Source organism: Oryza glaberrima, chromosome 6 (genome assembly GCF_000147395.1).
Source record: "Oryza glaberrima chromosome 6, OglaRS2, whole genome shotgun sequence".
NCBI classification, from domain to species: domain Eukaryota; kingdom Viridiplantae; phylum Streptophyta; class Magnoliopsida; order Poales; family Poaceae; genus Oryza; species Oryza glaberrima.
The window spans coordinates 26626062-26644005 of record NC_068331.1 but is presented as its reverse complement, the minus strand read 5'-3'; the positions used below and the strand labels follow the sequence as shown (position 1 = coordinate 26644005).

The following is a 17944-nucleotide window of genomic DNA, read 5'->3' as shown; positions in this document are numbered from 1 at the left end:
TTGATTTTAAAATATTCTTCATCGTATTCTACTTTTCAACATGAACTTTTTAAACCATTAAACAAATCTAAAAGTTTTGCATATAAATTACTTTTAGTTGTTTCGTTCATTTTTCTACAATTTATCAGTTGTAGCTTAAACGATCAGATAAGTGGATATATATATATGCTATGGTTAGATTGGTGAAGTGGCAAGGTAATTATAGTTATACACAGTGGCAGTTGGTTTGGTTGGAGATGATTGAGTTGGAGGCAAAGATCGATAGACAATGCATCGATGGAGATGGGGATGGTTAGCTTGGAGGTAACGCATTGGAGGCTAGCACTTGGGGCCTTTCTCCCCAAGGGAGGACAAGAGAATGTTCTCCAAATTAGTGGTTGCGATTGAGACGGTCTCTTCACATGCGTGCCGCCTGCCTCTCCTCTTGCCAACGTCCACGCATGTACGTATGTAAAGCCAACAGATAAACACAACCGATTTTGCTACTACTCTCTGTCGTCTCTGGTGTGTATATATGCTCATGGACTCTGATATAGTATTCGATCACTTAGTCACTTTCATATGGGATGAGGTGATAATTTCCAACCTGCTACGAGTTGAGTGGAAAAGAATATATATGGGCTTGTTTAATTTGGAACTAATTTTTTCTATCAAAATGCTAAAACCTTTGGTGAGTTTTTGACTAAATTTAGTAATGCTAAAACCTTGATGAGTTTTGGCAGTACCAAATTTAGTGGTACAGAATTTCAACTAGTGTGGGAAAAAATGGTAGCAAATCATAACATTCATTTGATACAATTAAAGTGGTCAAACTTTTGAACGGACAGAAATTGATTTCAATTCCATACAAGCCATGTATCTTTGTTCGAAACTGAAAGTGGGATAACTCTTTTTTTTTTCTTTTGGAAAGAGAGGATGAGGCCTCCCTCATTTCCATTTCCATTAGAGAAACGAAACTGGTTGTACATATTTTGCACAAGGCCCTGATGGAAATACATGTTAAGGCCTACGGAGTACTACTCTGTAAAAAAAAAGAGAGAGAGAGAGACAAATGCTAGCTACAAACCTGCATACGAATGTATCTAGGTTCATAACTATGATTGAGTTTTTTTTTTTTACGGAGAGGCATACCATCACTTGCATGTACATCGCGCACACACTTGAATATGTCTCTCACACACATTTAAAGAAACAGACCAGCGGTAAATCTCTGACGACCTCAATAAAATTTTATTAATACATGTACTTAACTTAATAATTTTTTATTAATATGTTTACTTAACATTGGTGGCCACTAGGATTGAAACTTTGTCATAGCTAGTCGCATGGCTTAATTACAAATCCATACACCAAGGAAAATCAGACTGTACTAAATTATAATTTGATAGGATTGCATAAATGATTTTGTACAAGCTAGAAGTTTTTACTAGGTGAAATTTTACAGTCCTTAAGAAAGTATCTTGAGATATCTAAATTTTACACTAATTTTTTTAGATTTACTTCGGTCCAATAAAAAGTACCTAGAGCTACCAGTCCCTCATGGTATTAAATTGTTTTCAATCGTTGAATCTAACTGGGCAGGATGGGTATTGTTAGATCACCATAAGGTACCGGTATCTCGAGATATTTTTTTAGGACCAGAGCAAATTAATCTCAAAATTTTTGGTATCTTGAAATACCAAATTTTTACACTAAAAAATATGGTACCTCTAGGTACTTTATAAAGGATGGTAAAATTACCCTTTTACTAGAAAGTTTAGTTTCTGCAGGAACACACAAAAATTTCCAGTATCTCAAACAAGTGTAAAGCTGGTCTTTGATGGTTATTTTCATTAAAAAAAACTTCTTTTAATCAGGAATTAAAAGGGACGACTAATTAGCATGCAGTAGAGAGGCCGGCCGGGAGATGTACAAACAACAATAGTTTGGAGACATTATAGCAAAACAAAAAACACTGTGAAAGGAGAGTGTGCTAGTCTGCTAGAGAGAGACTTATCATCACATATACACTTCTAGTCAACCAAACAGTCAACGAGGAGGCGGAAAAAGAATGGCATTTTGGAGGCATCCTTTAATTTGGTCGGGGATTCTGCTGGGTCCATGCATGTCTCCGCAAAAACTATATATATACTACTACGCCACAATTCGTACAGAAGCTAGCCCAGCATGTATCATATCATCTTAGTAGAAGCATGCAGGTAAAGTGATCTCTGTTGCTGGACTTGCATACATGTACAGGCTCTCACGAGAATCATGTGGCAGCCTTCTCCAACTCCACAATGCCGTCTCATCATGATGTGAATATATGGCAAATTTTTTTAAGGGAGGGAGTACTGTACAACACACACAAAAAAAAAAGATCAATCCTATCTGTCGACGGGGGATACCCGTAGACCGGATATAAAGGGTATTGGGGTACGCTGGTACGAGGATCTACGTAGCATGACATCAAGCAAATAAAAGACAAGGATTATACTGGTTCAGGCCTCTTGATAGGTAATAGCGCTAATCCAGTTGGTATGTGATTATATGGTGGAAGTTACAGATTACAAAGGGAATAACAGAACTCGATGGTACCGACAAGACCGTAGTCGAGTTGGTTCGACTAGATCACCCGGCGACTTGGCTCCTGTAGGCTCCGACTTCGTAGGCTGTGGCGGATGTGTTGGCGGTAAGATTCGATGCCTTAGGTCCTCCTGGGGGTCCCTTTTATACCACGGGTCAGTCGATCTCCAAGTAGAACTCGGAGATATCGGACCTCACAGATATAGTAACGACCCAGTTCTATCCGAGTAGGACTCCTTCCATCTGTGAACTCTGTATCTATCACGTGATAAATTTCCTTAACGTACACAGGAAATATCGGTATATGCGCGGGTATACACTATCAGTATACAACGTATATCCAAGGATAGAGGGTATACCTTATCCATAACCTTGACACTATCTACGAACCTGGACACACATGTCCAGTTTCATAGCTAAGAATTTGTTTTTTTTAATGGAGTAGTACTTCTAGGATGAATTCAATACTAGGTATGAATCTGGACATAGTCAATGTTTAGATTTATCCTTAAGATTAGATTTTTTATGGAACGGTGGAAGTATCTAATATTATGCCTTCTCGCATAATATAACCTTTTTCATGAAGGTATGAGATACTAATTAAATTATAAATGTACAACTTCTTTCTTCTTTTGAAAAATAGCTTATTATATTGAATATATGGAACGACTACTGTACGCCCTCGTTGTTATAAGAAAATACTCCCTCTGTGCTAAAATATAGTAACCTTATACTGGATGGGACACATCTAATATGGATGTGTCCCATTCAGTACAATGTTACTATATTTTAGGATGGATGGAGTAAGACATTACTACATGCCAACCCAAATAAATATATTCTTAAAAAAGCCACAAGAGATAATTAGACGAGCAAAATCACAATGCCTACAAACTATACAACACGGGTACAAAATATATAACAAATATCGTCCACTATCTCCGTTCCTTAACTTTGATATGCTACAAACGCGATATCTCCGATTAGGTCATCATCAACATGATAGACAAGCCTTCCTATGTACTCCCTCCGTCCAAAAAAAAAAATCTAGGATTGGATGTGACATATTTTAGTTATGTCCAGATTCGTTGTAATAGAATGTATCACATCTAGTACTAAATTGGTTTTTTATGGGACGGAGGGAGTAATCCTTTAATTTGTTAGAGCTCAAAAACAAATGAGTAATTTAGATTATTTTTTTGAGGCGGGAATAATTAATCACTTTTAGTCCTTCAGTTTGTTTTGGGAGAGTTGGCCGGTTGCAACCGTGCAAGAGGGTGTGCCCCAGTGTGCCTGCTTCGGATCTCTTTCCAACATCTACCTGTCTGGCGGCGATTGAAATCTTTGTTGTTTTGGCACTAGTGAGATCCTGTAAGAGTTGGTATGCAGACGATGAAAAGCTTAAAAAAAAGGGAAAAGAAAGATAGCGATCGAGTTGTGGCTTGTATTGCTTAATTTACATTTTCAACTAACCAGCAGCACGCGTGTAAACTTTTGGACCGTAGGATTTTTATAAGAAAGTAGAGGATTATAATCCCTTAGGACTATCCTTTGGGGGAAAAAACATTCAGGCCGCGTTCTTTTCAGCTATTGCAGCTTAGCTACTCCTCAATTTCCATTATATTAGCACGTATTTTTAAACTGTTAAACGGTACATTTTACGTGAATTTTTTATATATAAGTTGTCTAAACAATCTAATAAATTTATCCGTTAAATTTTTATATATTAATACTTAATTAATTATATATTAATTTTATTTCTCGTTTTACATGCGACTAATTAGCCATTTCAAACATCTAAAAAGAACGCAGCCTCAGTCGAGTTCCTGCTATACCCACAACTCCAGGAAACTAGACGAAGCTTAAATCTCTTCTTCTGTTAATTTGTCTTTCTTTTGTCTCTCTTGAATCTACTAAATTCCTATATTATTCTTATTTTTTTTCTTTCCACTATATCAAACAGAAACATATATCATGCATATTATTCCTATATGTTCTAGATTTCTAGGGATTTGATAGCCAACGATATTGTAATCCCACTTTTTTTTCATTGCTGTATTTTTAAAATACTACATTCCAAAGAAGCCTTAACCCAAAAAATTATAGTCCGTATGAAAGTAATATCTAGCACGCACGAGTGCACTGCAAAAAAGAAAAGATATATCAGACGAAACTAACTGATGAAAATAAGGGAAAAAGGCAAATGCTTTTGACATATGCAATAATTATGCATAACAAATCCATGAGATGTAAAGGGATCGGAGACACATCATGATCAATTAATTATATCACAGCAAGCACGATCGATCAGCTTAATAATTTGTTAATCCCACGCTGTCACCATCCAGTAGTACAACTTATTTTTTGCTGGAAGAAACAGACACGTGCGAACCAACTTTTCTCCTGTCAGCTAGCTTGCCTTCTCCATATATATTTTCGTAGTACTACTGTACTGCTGACCCCGTATCATATGCATGCGTAGTAGTACTGCGGGATATGTGTTCGATATTAGAGAAAATGATTTAGATTAAAATATTTTAAAATTGGTTCGAGAATGATGATTTAGCATGTGTATGTTTGGTTTTAAAATAAAATAAATTAAGAATATAATTACTATATGTTTGCATGCTAAGTTTTCTTTGTTTAATGGGTTGATCCGATATGCATGCATGTAGGTTTTAAGAGTGCTAGCTATTAAATACTATGCTTACATGTTGAGTTTTAGATGGTTAGTGAGCATTAGTTTTATAGAAAGAATAGATACACTACCTTTTATAATAAAATGTTACTAGTTATGGTGGTTGTTCTATCATAACACTGACATTTGAATCTTTTTGTATGGAGTAGTATACAACTCCTTCCATCCCAAAATAAGTGCAGTTTTGCAATATTCATCTTCAACGTTTGACCGTTCGTCTTATTTAATTTTTTTATTACTAATTTTATTGTTATTAGATGATAAAGCATGAATAGTACTTTATGTGTGACTAATTTTTTAAAAAAATTTCATAAAATTTTTAAATAAGACGAACGGTCAAACGTTGGATACGGATTTCCACGGCTACATTTATTTTGGGACGGAGTTAGTATTACATCACCACCATTGACCCGATAAATGGGTCACATTAGTCTCAGCTCTCACCTCCAGCGAGGCAACGATCATTGTTTGCTCTTTCTAAATTTTAAAATCACCTACTTATTCAATAAGGAGACCTAAACATATGCTTAACTGACTTAATAAATTAGAAATTAACTCAATCCTTTTTCCATTGCAAACGCGAGTTCTTGGCTAGTATATACAGAGAGAACCGGAGACATGAGAGACACCCAAAAGCTAGATTTGTCAAGATATCCTAATCGCATGCGGCTACCTTATTATGCATGCTAGGAAGAAAAAAGATTGGAAAGAGGAGAGGACAGAGGCTTTTTGCAAAGAGGGAGTTGACAGGGAGGCATCGAAAACCCTAGCATATGTATGTTTCCTACCTAGCATATATAGATGTTGTTGGAGGATGATAAGATGCAACGGAGCTAGCGGATTAGATCTCTCCTACGCTATTTTACACAAAGTTAGTTTTTTTTTTACTTTTACTTCTGTTTTCATAAATATAATATATTTTATATATAACTGTGTCAATCAATCAATCTATGTTAATTGTTGTTTAATATCCCTTCTCTAATTGACGTGATAACTTTTGAAAGCAATTCCTCTTACAGACGTGGACGTGAGTCACTGACCTATGAGGCTCATCCTCATGGACCCACATGTTAGAAAGATATATTCCTCTGGCCTATGTCATTCGTAATTTTTACACCTCCAGTTTACGTTGAAAACTACGTATATAATAGGTATAGAAAAAAATGGTTACAACTTACCTTGAGTTAGCTAATTAAGAAATTGAGTTGTCAATGTTAATTATGATCACATAGCTTAAAAAGGTTGGCATGCCACAAGTGTGGGTCTGTTTGTTACAGTTCCAACTTCTAAATTTAATTCTAAGAGCCGGTTCTCAAGTGAAGGTGTGGAGCAACCAAAACCCAACTCAACCTTTCAAGTTCATCTTGTAAAACACTCTAGCTAGTTTCATTCTCATTTTAAGTGAAGCTGAAACTGTTTGACTGTACTCTAGCTTCTAGGAAAGGTAAAGCTGGACTTGTGCCACCCTATGACGCAAACTAAACAAACAACGTGGTGTGCCTAACATTTAGCATGGTACCATAAAAAAAATGATGTACTCCCTCCATCCCAAAATGTTTGACGCTGTTGACTTTTTTAAAAATGTTTGACCGTTCGTCTTATTCAAAAAATTTAAGTAATTATTAACTCTTTTCCTATCATTTGATTTATTGTTAAATATATTTTTATGTATACATATAGTTTTACATATTTTACAAAAGTTTTTGAATAAAACGAACGGTCAAACATGTTTAGAAAAGTCAACAGCGTTAAACATTTAGGGAAGGAGGGAGTATGTTTCATGGCAAGGAGTTGTAAAGTGGAGCTTTCATGTTAAGTCATGGCCTCCTCTTTGGAGGACACCTTTGGCCCTTGGCCAGTGCATCATGTGGGCCTTAAACCAATCAGAGAATGTCACAAAAAGTGGTCGGGGTGAAAAGATAAGGTAAAGAGAGAAGAGAGGAAAAATTAAAAAGATGAGGTGATCGATGAAGGGCTTTGTCTCGGCTACGATGAAGGCCTAGAAAGCTCAAGCTATGTTACATAGGTGAGGGCGATGGTAACATGGAGGAGACTTCGTTTTTGTGTGCTTGCAAGCCGACCTCTTTTATCTATTGGATAATCTGTGTGGATTGGTGGCCTGATTGATAGGTGAGGACCGTCCAGTTTTTCTCATGCCCATGTTCTAGGCTTGTAGTGTTGTCCTTCACTGGATTGAAGTAGTGTGCCGACTTAGGTCATGTGATATATGCATAACTCTTCCAAAGATAGAGGTAGGGATGCAAGCCAGCAGGCAGCAATTAACCCGCTATCCGCATAAAATCCTACATATTAATTTTTTTTCACCCACTAGTAAAAGAATGAAATGTAAAGTTAACTACAATTGAAGCTTAATTACCGGCCCTTAAATCCCACAAGCCATGCTCCGCTTTCATCCTTATATAGAAGTGTAGTGCTTCATGGTAAATACTCCCCTTCATCCCTTAAAAGAGTTTTTTTTTTACTATGAACCTGGACGTACGGTATCAGTTCCATAGTAAAAAGACACTCTTTTGCTATATCCAAATTCATAGATAAAAATACATTCTTTTAGCGACGGAGGGAGTATTATCAAAAAAAAGAAATGGTTTTTCATTGTAACCGAAACTCTTCTCCGGCAACCTGCTAGTAGTTTTTTTCCCCTACCGGTTATCATAAATTTGTAGGAAGACCACTTGAAATATGTTGCACAAAAAATTGACATGCACAGTAGATCATACTCCCTCCATCCCTAAATATTTGACGCCGTTAACTTTTTTAAACATGTTTTACCGTTCGTCTTATTCAAAAAATTTAAGTAATTATTAATTATTTTCCTATTATTTGATTCATTGTTAAATATACTTTTATGTATACATATAGTTTTACATATTTCACGGTCAAACATGTTTAAAAAACGAAGGGAGTATAATATTTAATATCGTACGCATCACCTTTCTGAGCCATATATTCGCAAAGAGTCGGCTATGACACCGGTATCGCATCAGTTACTGAACACACACACACACACAAAAAACAGCATGAGATCCAATCCTGATAAAGACACTGATTCCCCAATCGTTTTCTCGTCTATGTTGTTACAACTTTAAGTGCTAGTACTTTATAATAACAAAGGCAACTCACTTGCCTCTTAAACCTATTACTAGTAAAATTAGTTACACATCTTATTAATTAATGTTTTACATGTTGGTATGAGGGGACACTATAATCTAGTGGCACATTTATGCTTCTTCAATTGCTCCATCTATTCGAAAATATAAAGTCCTTAAGTTTTTACACGATCTCAACCAAGAGTTTTGACCATTGATTTCTAAATTAATTAATTTTTTAAATGTGTGGCAGCGGCACTACTATATATTCCCTCGATTTCAAAATGCATGACGTTTTTCACTTTTCGCATAAAGTTTGACCATTCGTCTTATTAAAAAATCATATAAATATTATTTATTTTATATTGACTTATTTTATTATCAAATAAAATATAATATGAACTTATACTTTTACATACTCATACTAATTTTTTTAATAAAACAAATGATTAAATATTGTAAAAGAAAAGTCAATGGCGTCATATTTTGAAAGTGTTGTAGTATATTATTAGTGAAATTATACATATTGACTTCCCTTGCTCAAAGTACACCCAATCAGAATACTCTCCCCTGCACTCACCTTTGAGATACAATACTAGAAGCTATAAAAAGAACCTCCCAAAAAGAAAAGGAAAGAAAATACAGGCCGTAGCCCGTGAAAAGGTCGAGCTTTGGCCCAGCGTCAGGCTGACCCGATGGACGATTGTGCCTTAATGGGCCGGCCTGAACAACACACGTAGGTCGTCGATACGAGGTGATGGGCCACGGCCTCCCAAGATGTCACCGGAAACTCCTCTCGGCCCGGACCACATAACGGTTTGATGGGCCTACGATGCCGAGCAGGCCTTCAAATTTCTCAGAGAAAAAGCCCAATTGTGGCCCACGAAACACCGTGTGCACGGCAGAGCCCTTCTCGTGCCAAAGCCCAGAAGTGGACTGGTGTGGGCGGACCCAACAAAACGTGGCCAGGCAGTTCGGCTCAGTTGAGCCTTTGCAAAAAGTACCCAAAACCGACACAGAAAGATAGGCAAAGAATACTTGGAACGTGAGATAACTCTCGGCAGTGTCTTGGTGAGGGTTGGAACCTCGCCTCCGTACAAAAAACGAAGCGATGGATTAAGTATTAGGTAAAAAAACTTAAGAATAGTAGGTTAGTATGATTTTTTAAAAGCAACTTTCCTATAGAAAATTCTTGCAAAAAAAAATACGCCGTTTAGCCGTTTGAGAAGATGTGTGTGCAGAAAACGATAAAGGAGAGGATGGGAACCAACAGAGCTCGGCAAAATAGCTCCGTAGCTTCAGGGAAAGGGGTGCCCTCTTACTAAAGTGGATAACAGCGACTATAATCTAGACAATTGTTAGCAGAGACATGGATATTTGTAAAGTCGTAAGGCCATGTATAGAGAGTTGATACCTATCCACTACTAAAAGGTAAGGAAGTTGGTGAATTCACAATGATAGGGAAACCAATGATGAAGCCCAGGTGAACGGCGGCTGTAACTATAACGGTTGGTAGCGAAATTCATTGCCGGATAGGTTTTAATTATAGATAAAACTTTTTAAATACATATATTATACTCGTGTAAAACCAAAGACTAGAAAATTACTTTAGATAAAGTCTTACAAAATTAAAAATTCAAATTTTAAGTTTTGGTTGTGGCTTATAAGCCAACAAGTGGATCATATCAATCGTGGTCGTGGTAGACCAAAAGCTAGCTAGGAAATTTGAATTTTATTTTTTATAACCTCAAAAAATTTGTTACTCCAAAAATTGACGCTACCAAAAAAGGTAGGATTGATTTGGTACCAAATAGGTTATAGATTTAAAACTGTGAGTAAATTTGGCATCAAACCATACCTCACAAGTCACAATGGTATTAATGAGGTTGTTAAAAATTATACTCGTAGTAAGTAGAAAAAAAAGATTAAATTGCACCCACGGTGCATCAACTTGGCAGGTGGGTGTAATTTAGTGTAAGAACTTGAGAAATGAGTGTTCTAGTACAACAATTTGGCAGGTAGGTACAATTTAATATAAGAACTCTATAAATAATCATATAAATGCAATAACTTGCAAGATAGGTACGATTTTGATACAATAAAATAAATTAAGAAGTTATACGACAACTTAATAACATTTTTTAGTACTTATTTTTACAATATAGTAGTGTGTATTTGTATAAGCACATTTATATTTTTATCCTAATAACTAATACCAGAAAGTCAATTAACTAGATATAGAAATTATTATATTTCGGTTGATATTTGAGAAGGTGAAGAGAATAAGAAAAAAATCTTAAAAGCTAATTGGATATAAATTGTATGTGCAGTATAATTCTTGGTAATATCCGTATGATTACTATGTAATGTCATATTGACAACATGAAAAAAAATCATCTAGCATATACTTAGCCAAGTTGATGCGCCAAAATACTAAATTATCAAGTTCTTGTACTAGAACGCACCCACTTGTCAAGTTATTGCACTCGGACGTTTAATTCTCAAGTTCTTACACTATATCGCATCCACCTACCAAGTTGTTATATCATGGGTGCAATTTACTCTAAAAAAATTACTAAGTTGTCTTTTCTCCGCTTCCCCAATTTCTAACGACTTGGTTTCCACACGCATACTTATCAAATTGCTAAATGATGCGTTTTGACAAAAAAAATCATATAGGAAAGTTGCTTTAAAAAGCATATTAATCCTATTTTTTTACTGATATTTAATTAATCATGCGCTAATAATTGAGTAGTTTTGTTTCACGTGAATGGAGGATTAGTCCCCAACCTAAGGCCTGTTTGGCACAACTCCAACTTCAACTCCATCTCTGCTGGAGCTAGAGCTTAGCCAAACAGTTTCAGCTCCACCTACAATAGGAGCGGAGTTGGGTGAAGCTCTCTCACAAAATGAACTAGAGAGGTAGAGCTGAGTTTAGGCAGTTCCACAACTCTACTCCAAACCCAACTCCTGTAGCTAAATTTAGAAGTTGGAGTTCTAACAAACAGGCTCCTATTTTGCCGAACACGACATAATGTAGGGATGGATAACGAGCCAGATCTTCTTGACTCGTGAGTTGGATTATTAAGCTCATTAAACTCGTTAACGAGCTATATCTTATATTTAGTAATTTAAAATATACTATTTTATCATATATTAACATAATAATTAACAACTAATAAAAAAACTCACTTGAATACAGATAATTTTGATGTAACTACTAGTTAAGAAACAATGAATATACGAGCTAGCTTTTGTTAAGTTTACACGTAAAAAAAGGTTAGCTCGACTCGACTTATCGAGATTACGAGTTCAAACCAATCCAAACCGAGCTCACTGCTGGTCGATCCGATCCGAGTCACGAGCTTCGATTTTTTTTTCCCACCCTTAGATCAGTGTAACACAGAAAGAAACAAATTTCTTCAACCTTTCTGGTCAACGCGTGCTCAGACTTTTTTTTTGTGTTCTTCTCTTCTGACTTGTGGACCCAAATCTTCTGCTCCTTTTTACGTGGCCATCTCGAGAGCGCTCACTTCGCCACGACGTCAACCCTCTCTCGTCTCTCTTCTCCTAGCCGACGCGACGACGACGACGACGTCGTCGGTGTCGCCTCCGCGCGCGCGGCGCGCTGCTCCCCTGCACGCCGCCGCCGACCCACGGAGAGGACTCCCCACCCATCCCAGGTACGGCGCCTCGCCGCGTTTTCTTCTCCAGGTTCGCTTTGCAGAACTCCCTAACATGAACCAGATCCAACCCGACCACCGGTAACTTCTCCAGCTCCCCATTTCCGATATTTTTATGGCTTGAATTAGCTTTAATTTGTGTAGTCCATGGCGTGGGTTTAATCATGTCTGTGTTTGTGGATGTCTTACGTTGATGGGAATGGGATGACCTCATGTCACTCATCTCCATTCTTTTGTGTTTCCCTCTTTCATGTTCCCTGATTCTGTTTTCGTTGCGTGTCAGTGAGCCGTGACCCTGGGAAACACGATGTTCGTTGCTCTGTCGCTCTCTTGCCTGATTCTCCTTGGCTGATTTGTTTGCTAGTGTATCGGATAAAGGCTGAAGCTTGCATTTCAATTAGTACCCACTGGCGATTTCTATATTCTTGATGCCCCGTTCATGATCACCGATTATAATGTCTTTACTTCCACGCCGCCCAATTTGCTCTGACGAATATATCTTTCTGACCAAAGCAGATTTCCAGTGCCAATCTTTATGTACCTCAAGTCGCATCAATTGGTAGACTAGAGCAAGTTAGGCAGAATTGCTCTTCTTTTTCCCCCAAATGTACACAGTGCATCTTTCTTTAATCCATTGTTTGCTGGTCTTCTTGTTCCTGGACCTTATCTCCTCATGTTAGTGGCTGTGGTTGTTGCTATCCTGTTGGAAGCTTTTCTCATGTGCCTCCACTGGGTGTCATATTCTCGGTACTTAAGCAACTGAGACGGTGCCATTGCAAAGCGTACCTATAAATAAGTCCACACTCTTGCATTGTCTTTGCAGCTCCAAGTCTTGAGGGTTCTTGCATTGGGCAGGAGATGAGCGGCCCAATGCAACGCTCGTCGCAGCCACAGTTTATCTCTAGCGTCGAGCGGAACAATCAATCGAATGGTCCTGGCACTCCTCTTATTGACAGCATAGATGTTGATCAGATTGTTATTCCAGAGGTATGTTGTATGTGGGTTTTAGTTCTTGATTGGTTCTGAACATAGCACATGCCACAATGTTGCTAAATCAGTTGATATAGGTTATGAAAATAGCAAAACTGTCTCCATGCCAAGCATCCAAGATTTACAGTTAGGCCCATTCTTTTTCTTTTTCAAGATAAACCTCCCATGTGCATCTGCTGTAGCAATGTGTACAATATGCAGTGTGTAGTTTCAAACCTGAAATGCATGGGAGGTTAAAAATGGAAGGAAAGCACCAACCTAGTCAATTTGTTATGCTTTCTTTTTATATATCTTGATATTTTTCACTTCAGGATGAAGAAACTAACTACTGGTTGTTATATGCTATTGGCAGAAAAATAGTTGGAAGAACCTATTTTCATACATAGGGCCCGGATTTCTTGTCTCTATTGCGTATATTGATCCTGGAAATTGTAAGATAGCTGGATTTGTTGTTCACTCCTATTAAATGAGTATTCACAGTGATCATGACCAAAAGAATCTCTCATCTTGCAGTTGAGACAGACCTACAGGCTGGAGCACAGTACAAATATGAGGTGCATTACTACTTCTCTTCTTTATAGCTACTTCTTTTATAGTACCTATCATATCTTCTTTCTCATAAAGCATGTGACCCTTGAAATTGAATGTATGCCATTCAGATATGTCATGCTTATCTTTAACAAAGAACCACAACCGTTTTCTTTTGTTGCCAGCTTCTTTGGATCATACTTATTGCGTCATGTGCTGCTCTTATAATTCAATCACTTGCAGCTAGGCTAGGAGTCGTGACTGGTCAGTATCATGAGCCTTGCGACACCTGTCTTTGTTTAATGGAGTATCGTTATTTCCTTTCACATGGACACTGCTAATCATTAGTTAAGCTTTTCCATATGATAGGGAAGCACCTGGCCGAGCATTGCAGAGCTGAATATCCAAAGGCTACAAATTTCATATTATGGATTCTTGCGGAACTAGCTGTAGTTGCATGCGACATTCCTGAAGGTACCAGAGTGTAAAATTTTGAGCTTCTGTTGCATGACTTGCGTTTTGCATTTAATGAGTTGCAGATCTAATTGAAGTATAAAGTTCAGCTGTTTCATGATATTGCAGACAGTGTTATACTAGTCCTAAAGCAAATCTGAATTGAAAATAGCAATTTGTGATGTGGAACCATTCAATTTGTGATAGGGAAAATAACAAGACATCTGCAACTATATGCTTCATATTGCATCTACCCACTATACCTAACCAGCCTCCATGGTTGCTTGTTCTTTTCAGTAATTGGAACTGCTTTTGCTTTGAACATGCTCTTTAAAATCCCTGTGTGGTGTGGTGTTCTGATAACTGGACTCAGCACTCTGATGCTACTGTTACTACAACAATATGGGGTAAGAACATGTCCTGATTTTATTTCACAGTATTTGGGACCAGTTAATATTTTCCCTTAAATTTCAATGCCAAAGAAAAAATTAGCCTTTCCTTTTACTTGAAATATCGATACAGTATGATACTTGCCACTGCCATATAGCAGCACACTACTTAGAGGATCCTTGTCAGCACAAATTTTGAAGATCACTAGCACAATTGCATTAGTTAACAGACAGTGTTTTGCATTTGTCTGGTTCGTGTAGTTGCTCATATCGCATATGATTTGTTTTTGTGCAGGTCCGTAAACTGGAATTTCTGATAGCTATTCTGGTGTCATTAATAGCAACTTGTTTCTTAGTTGAGCTTGGGTATTCTAAACCAAATTCTTCAGAAGTTGTGAGGGGCCTTTTTGTTCCTGAACTTAAAGGGAATGGAGCCACAGGTCTTGCTATCTCACTACTTGGTGCTATGGTGATGCCGTGAGCTTCCTGTCCATCCCTTTTGTCCCAAACATATCTTTAACTTTCGACAAAAACATTTTCCATGTATTATTCTTATTACAGGCATAATCTTTTTCTCCACTCAGCATTGGTACTATCAAGAAAAGTGCCACGGTCAGTTCATGGGATCAAAGTAATGTCCAACTTCCTTTATTGTATCCATTTATTGTTATTGTGATTTTGATCTTAATTACTATCCTTCATGTGCCTGAATTTATATTTTCTGTTCTGTCCTGAAATTTTGTATATACAGTTTGAGTGTGTCCAGTCACATGCTAAATATTATCTAAGAAATATTGGCATGCAGATGACATAAAAATAACATCGTCGTGATTAAATAATTAATTTATTTCGACCAATTCACTTTCTTGCAGGAGGCATGTAGATTCTATATGATTGAAAGTGCATTTGCCCTCACGATAGCGTTCCTCATTAACATATCTATCATATCTGTTAGTGGTGCTGTCTGCGGGTCAGATAATTTGAGTCCTGAAGACCAGATGAATTGCAGTGATCTTGATCTTAACAAAGCTTCGTTTTTGTTAAAGGTTGGTCAACAGTTTTGTGGTATTCATATTATTGTATTTGAAATTATAGGATAGACTGTTCATTTTGAGTTATAAAATATTTATGGTTTTGTTATAGACAGCGTTATATGTATCATGTGATAAGTTGGACATATGCACCTAACTGATTTATGAGATCTTATTATTTGACAAAAACACCTTATGAACCTTATGTCTTCTTTCGAAGGTTCCTATGTTACTGCTTTTTCCATGTAAATTGTGCAGAAACAATTCTGAAATTATCTTTGTCAATTTCTGTATTGTAATTTATAATCTGATCCATATTATTTTATATGTTGTTATAGAATGTCCTCGGAAACTGGAGCTCAAAGTTATTTGCAGTAGCCTTGTTGGCGTCTGGCCAGAGTTCTACAATTACAGGAACTTATGCGGGACAATATGTCATGCAGGTTATGCACATCTTGTACTGAAGTCCTAACTTTCAACTAGGAATTTTAGTGGTAGACCAATATCTTGTTGTATAATTACCCACGGAGGTATTCATAGTTATACATATAATCACTAGGAATTTTAGTTGAGCTTTTTAAAGTTATAAAATTGTAAATAAATTATAAAATTAGGTTTGAATGTCTGCCAGCATTGCTACTTTGGTAGAGCTAGTTTTTCCTGTTGAATCAAGTTGCAAAACAATGCAAGGAAATACGGAGATTGGGGCGCAACCATAGACATTTGCAGCTTAATCATGGTCAATTAGGTTGTGGAAAAAAATGGATAGAGGCGATAGGTAGCTTAGGGCACTACCTTTTGCCCAGTGTCCCACATCATGCCAATATAGGTTGCTGCTTCCTTGCATATTTCTAAATGTTCAACCAAGATAGTCTTACTCTTTACTCTTCATAGTTCTTTTTGGCCTGTAAAGGAAAAGCAGTACTTCCAGATGTATGAAATGTAATCTTCTAGGGGCTGACATTTACTGATTTCTTCATTTAGGGGTTTCTAGATCTTCGGATGACACCCTGGATACGGAACCTTCTAACTAGGTCCTTGGCAATTCTGCCAAGTCTGATTGTTTCGATAATTGGAGGTTCCTCAGCAGCTGGACAGTTGATTATCATTGCATCGGTAATTGCTAAAATTTACTATTTCAAAGTATAATACATTCATCCTTCTGATAATCTATAATGAACTTCAATGCACATGAGAATTAAATTGCTCCATCCCATATGTCAACTTTTAACTAATGCCTTACTTTATTATGCACAGATGATACTGTCATTTGAGCTTCCTTTTGCTCTAGTTCCACTCCTAAAATTCACAAGCAGCAGGACAAAAATGGGGCAGCACACAAATTCAAAAGCCGTAAGTTGTTCTCCCTAGAATACAGAAATATATAGCAGCAATGCCACTATGACACATCTGAAATGTTTTTTTTTCCTGAATGCAGATTTCTGTGATAACATGGGGAATTGGTTCGTTTATCGTTGTCATCAACACCTACTTCCTGATAACAAGCTTTGTCAAGCTGCTTCTCCACAACGGTCTATCGACTGTATCCCAAGTATTCTCCGGGATATTCGGTTTCCTGGGGATGCTCATATACATGGCTGCAATTCTCTACCTCGTTTTCCGGAAGAACAGGAAAGCTACCCTGCCATTGCTGGAGGGCGATTCGACGGTCCGCATAGTAGGTCGCGACACGGCCACTGAAGGAGAAGGTTCTCTTGGCCATCTGCCCCGGGAGGACATCTCCAGCATGCAGCTTCCTCAGCAGCGAACTGCTTCTGATCTCGATTAGAAAGATGGCATACAAATACTCAAATCAATCACCAAAGAAATATACCATTGATGATAATCATGCAGCTAGTAGCTACCTACATAGCCCAAAGAGTTAGCCAGCTGATCCCTCAGGTATTCACCTGGATCATCCTAGTGAATACTGCATACTACTAATTCCACATATATAGTGACAATAATTTTGTCTTGATATCTGGTACTGCCGATTGTACACGATGGTTAGCTAACTGTGATCCTGTGACACCAAAGCTTCTTACTCAGAATCTTATACATTTCGAATATATGTCCTCTTGTGCACATGCTAAATTTTCAGGAATAGCAGCAGTGCACTGGCTCATGTCATTGGATATCATCAAAATGCCATATCTATTGAACAATCCTAAGCTCCGATTGAATTTTCCTCTCCTGTACTCAATCCAATTTTTAATGTCTGACGCTGTTTAACTTGGATATACGTATGATCATTTATCTTATTTAAATTGTCCCTTAATTTTTTTATACAAATATGAAAAATATACAAGGTATTAGTTTTAGTGATAAAATAATTCATAAGAAAGTAAATGATAGTTATGTTACTTTTTTTTAATAAATTGAATGGTCAAATATTAGTCAACGTCGTCAACCATTAATAACAGGAGGAAGAGTAGTATAACCGTCACCTGATCTCGGTGTCCTTGAAAGACTTAAACCGGTGACTGTTATAAGGGTGTAA

At 37.2% G+C, this 17944-nt stretch overlaps 1 protein-coding gene across 2 annotated transcripts; it reads left to right on the top strand.

Moving 5' to 3' along the window:
* The first annotated feature begins 11900 nt into the window (after window positions 1–11900).
* Window positions 11901–17705, top strand: LOC127777209 (metal transporter Nramp3). 2 transcript variants are annotated; one of them, XM_052303756.1, is made up of 14 exons: window positions 11901–12053; window positions 12877–13040; window positions 13396–13474; window positions 13557–13597; window positions 13757–13835; window positions 13941–14045; window positions 14322–14431; window positions 14709–14890; window positions 14975–15044; window positions 15286–15459; window positions 15783–15887; window positions 16429–16560; window positions 16702–16797; window positions 16883–17705. In XM_052303756.1, exons 2-14 carry the CDS (start codon window positions 12912–12914, stop codon window positions 17231–17233), a joined length of 1653 nt encoding a protein of 550 aa, XP_052159716.1. In that variant the 5' UTR covers window positions 11901–12053; window positions 12877–12911; the 3' UTR covers window positions 17234–17705. The 2 variants fall into 2 exon arrangements, with proteins under 2 accessions (XP_052159716.1, XP_052159715.1); XM_052303755.1 differs by having other exon boundaries at window positions 11901–12134.
* Window positions 17706–17944: the final 239 nt, after the last annotated feature.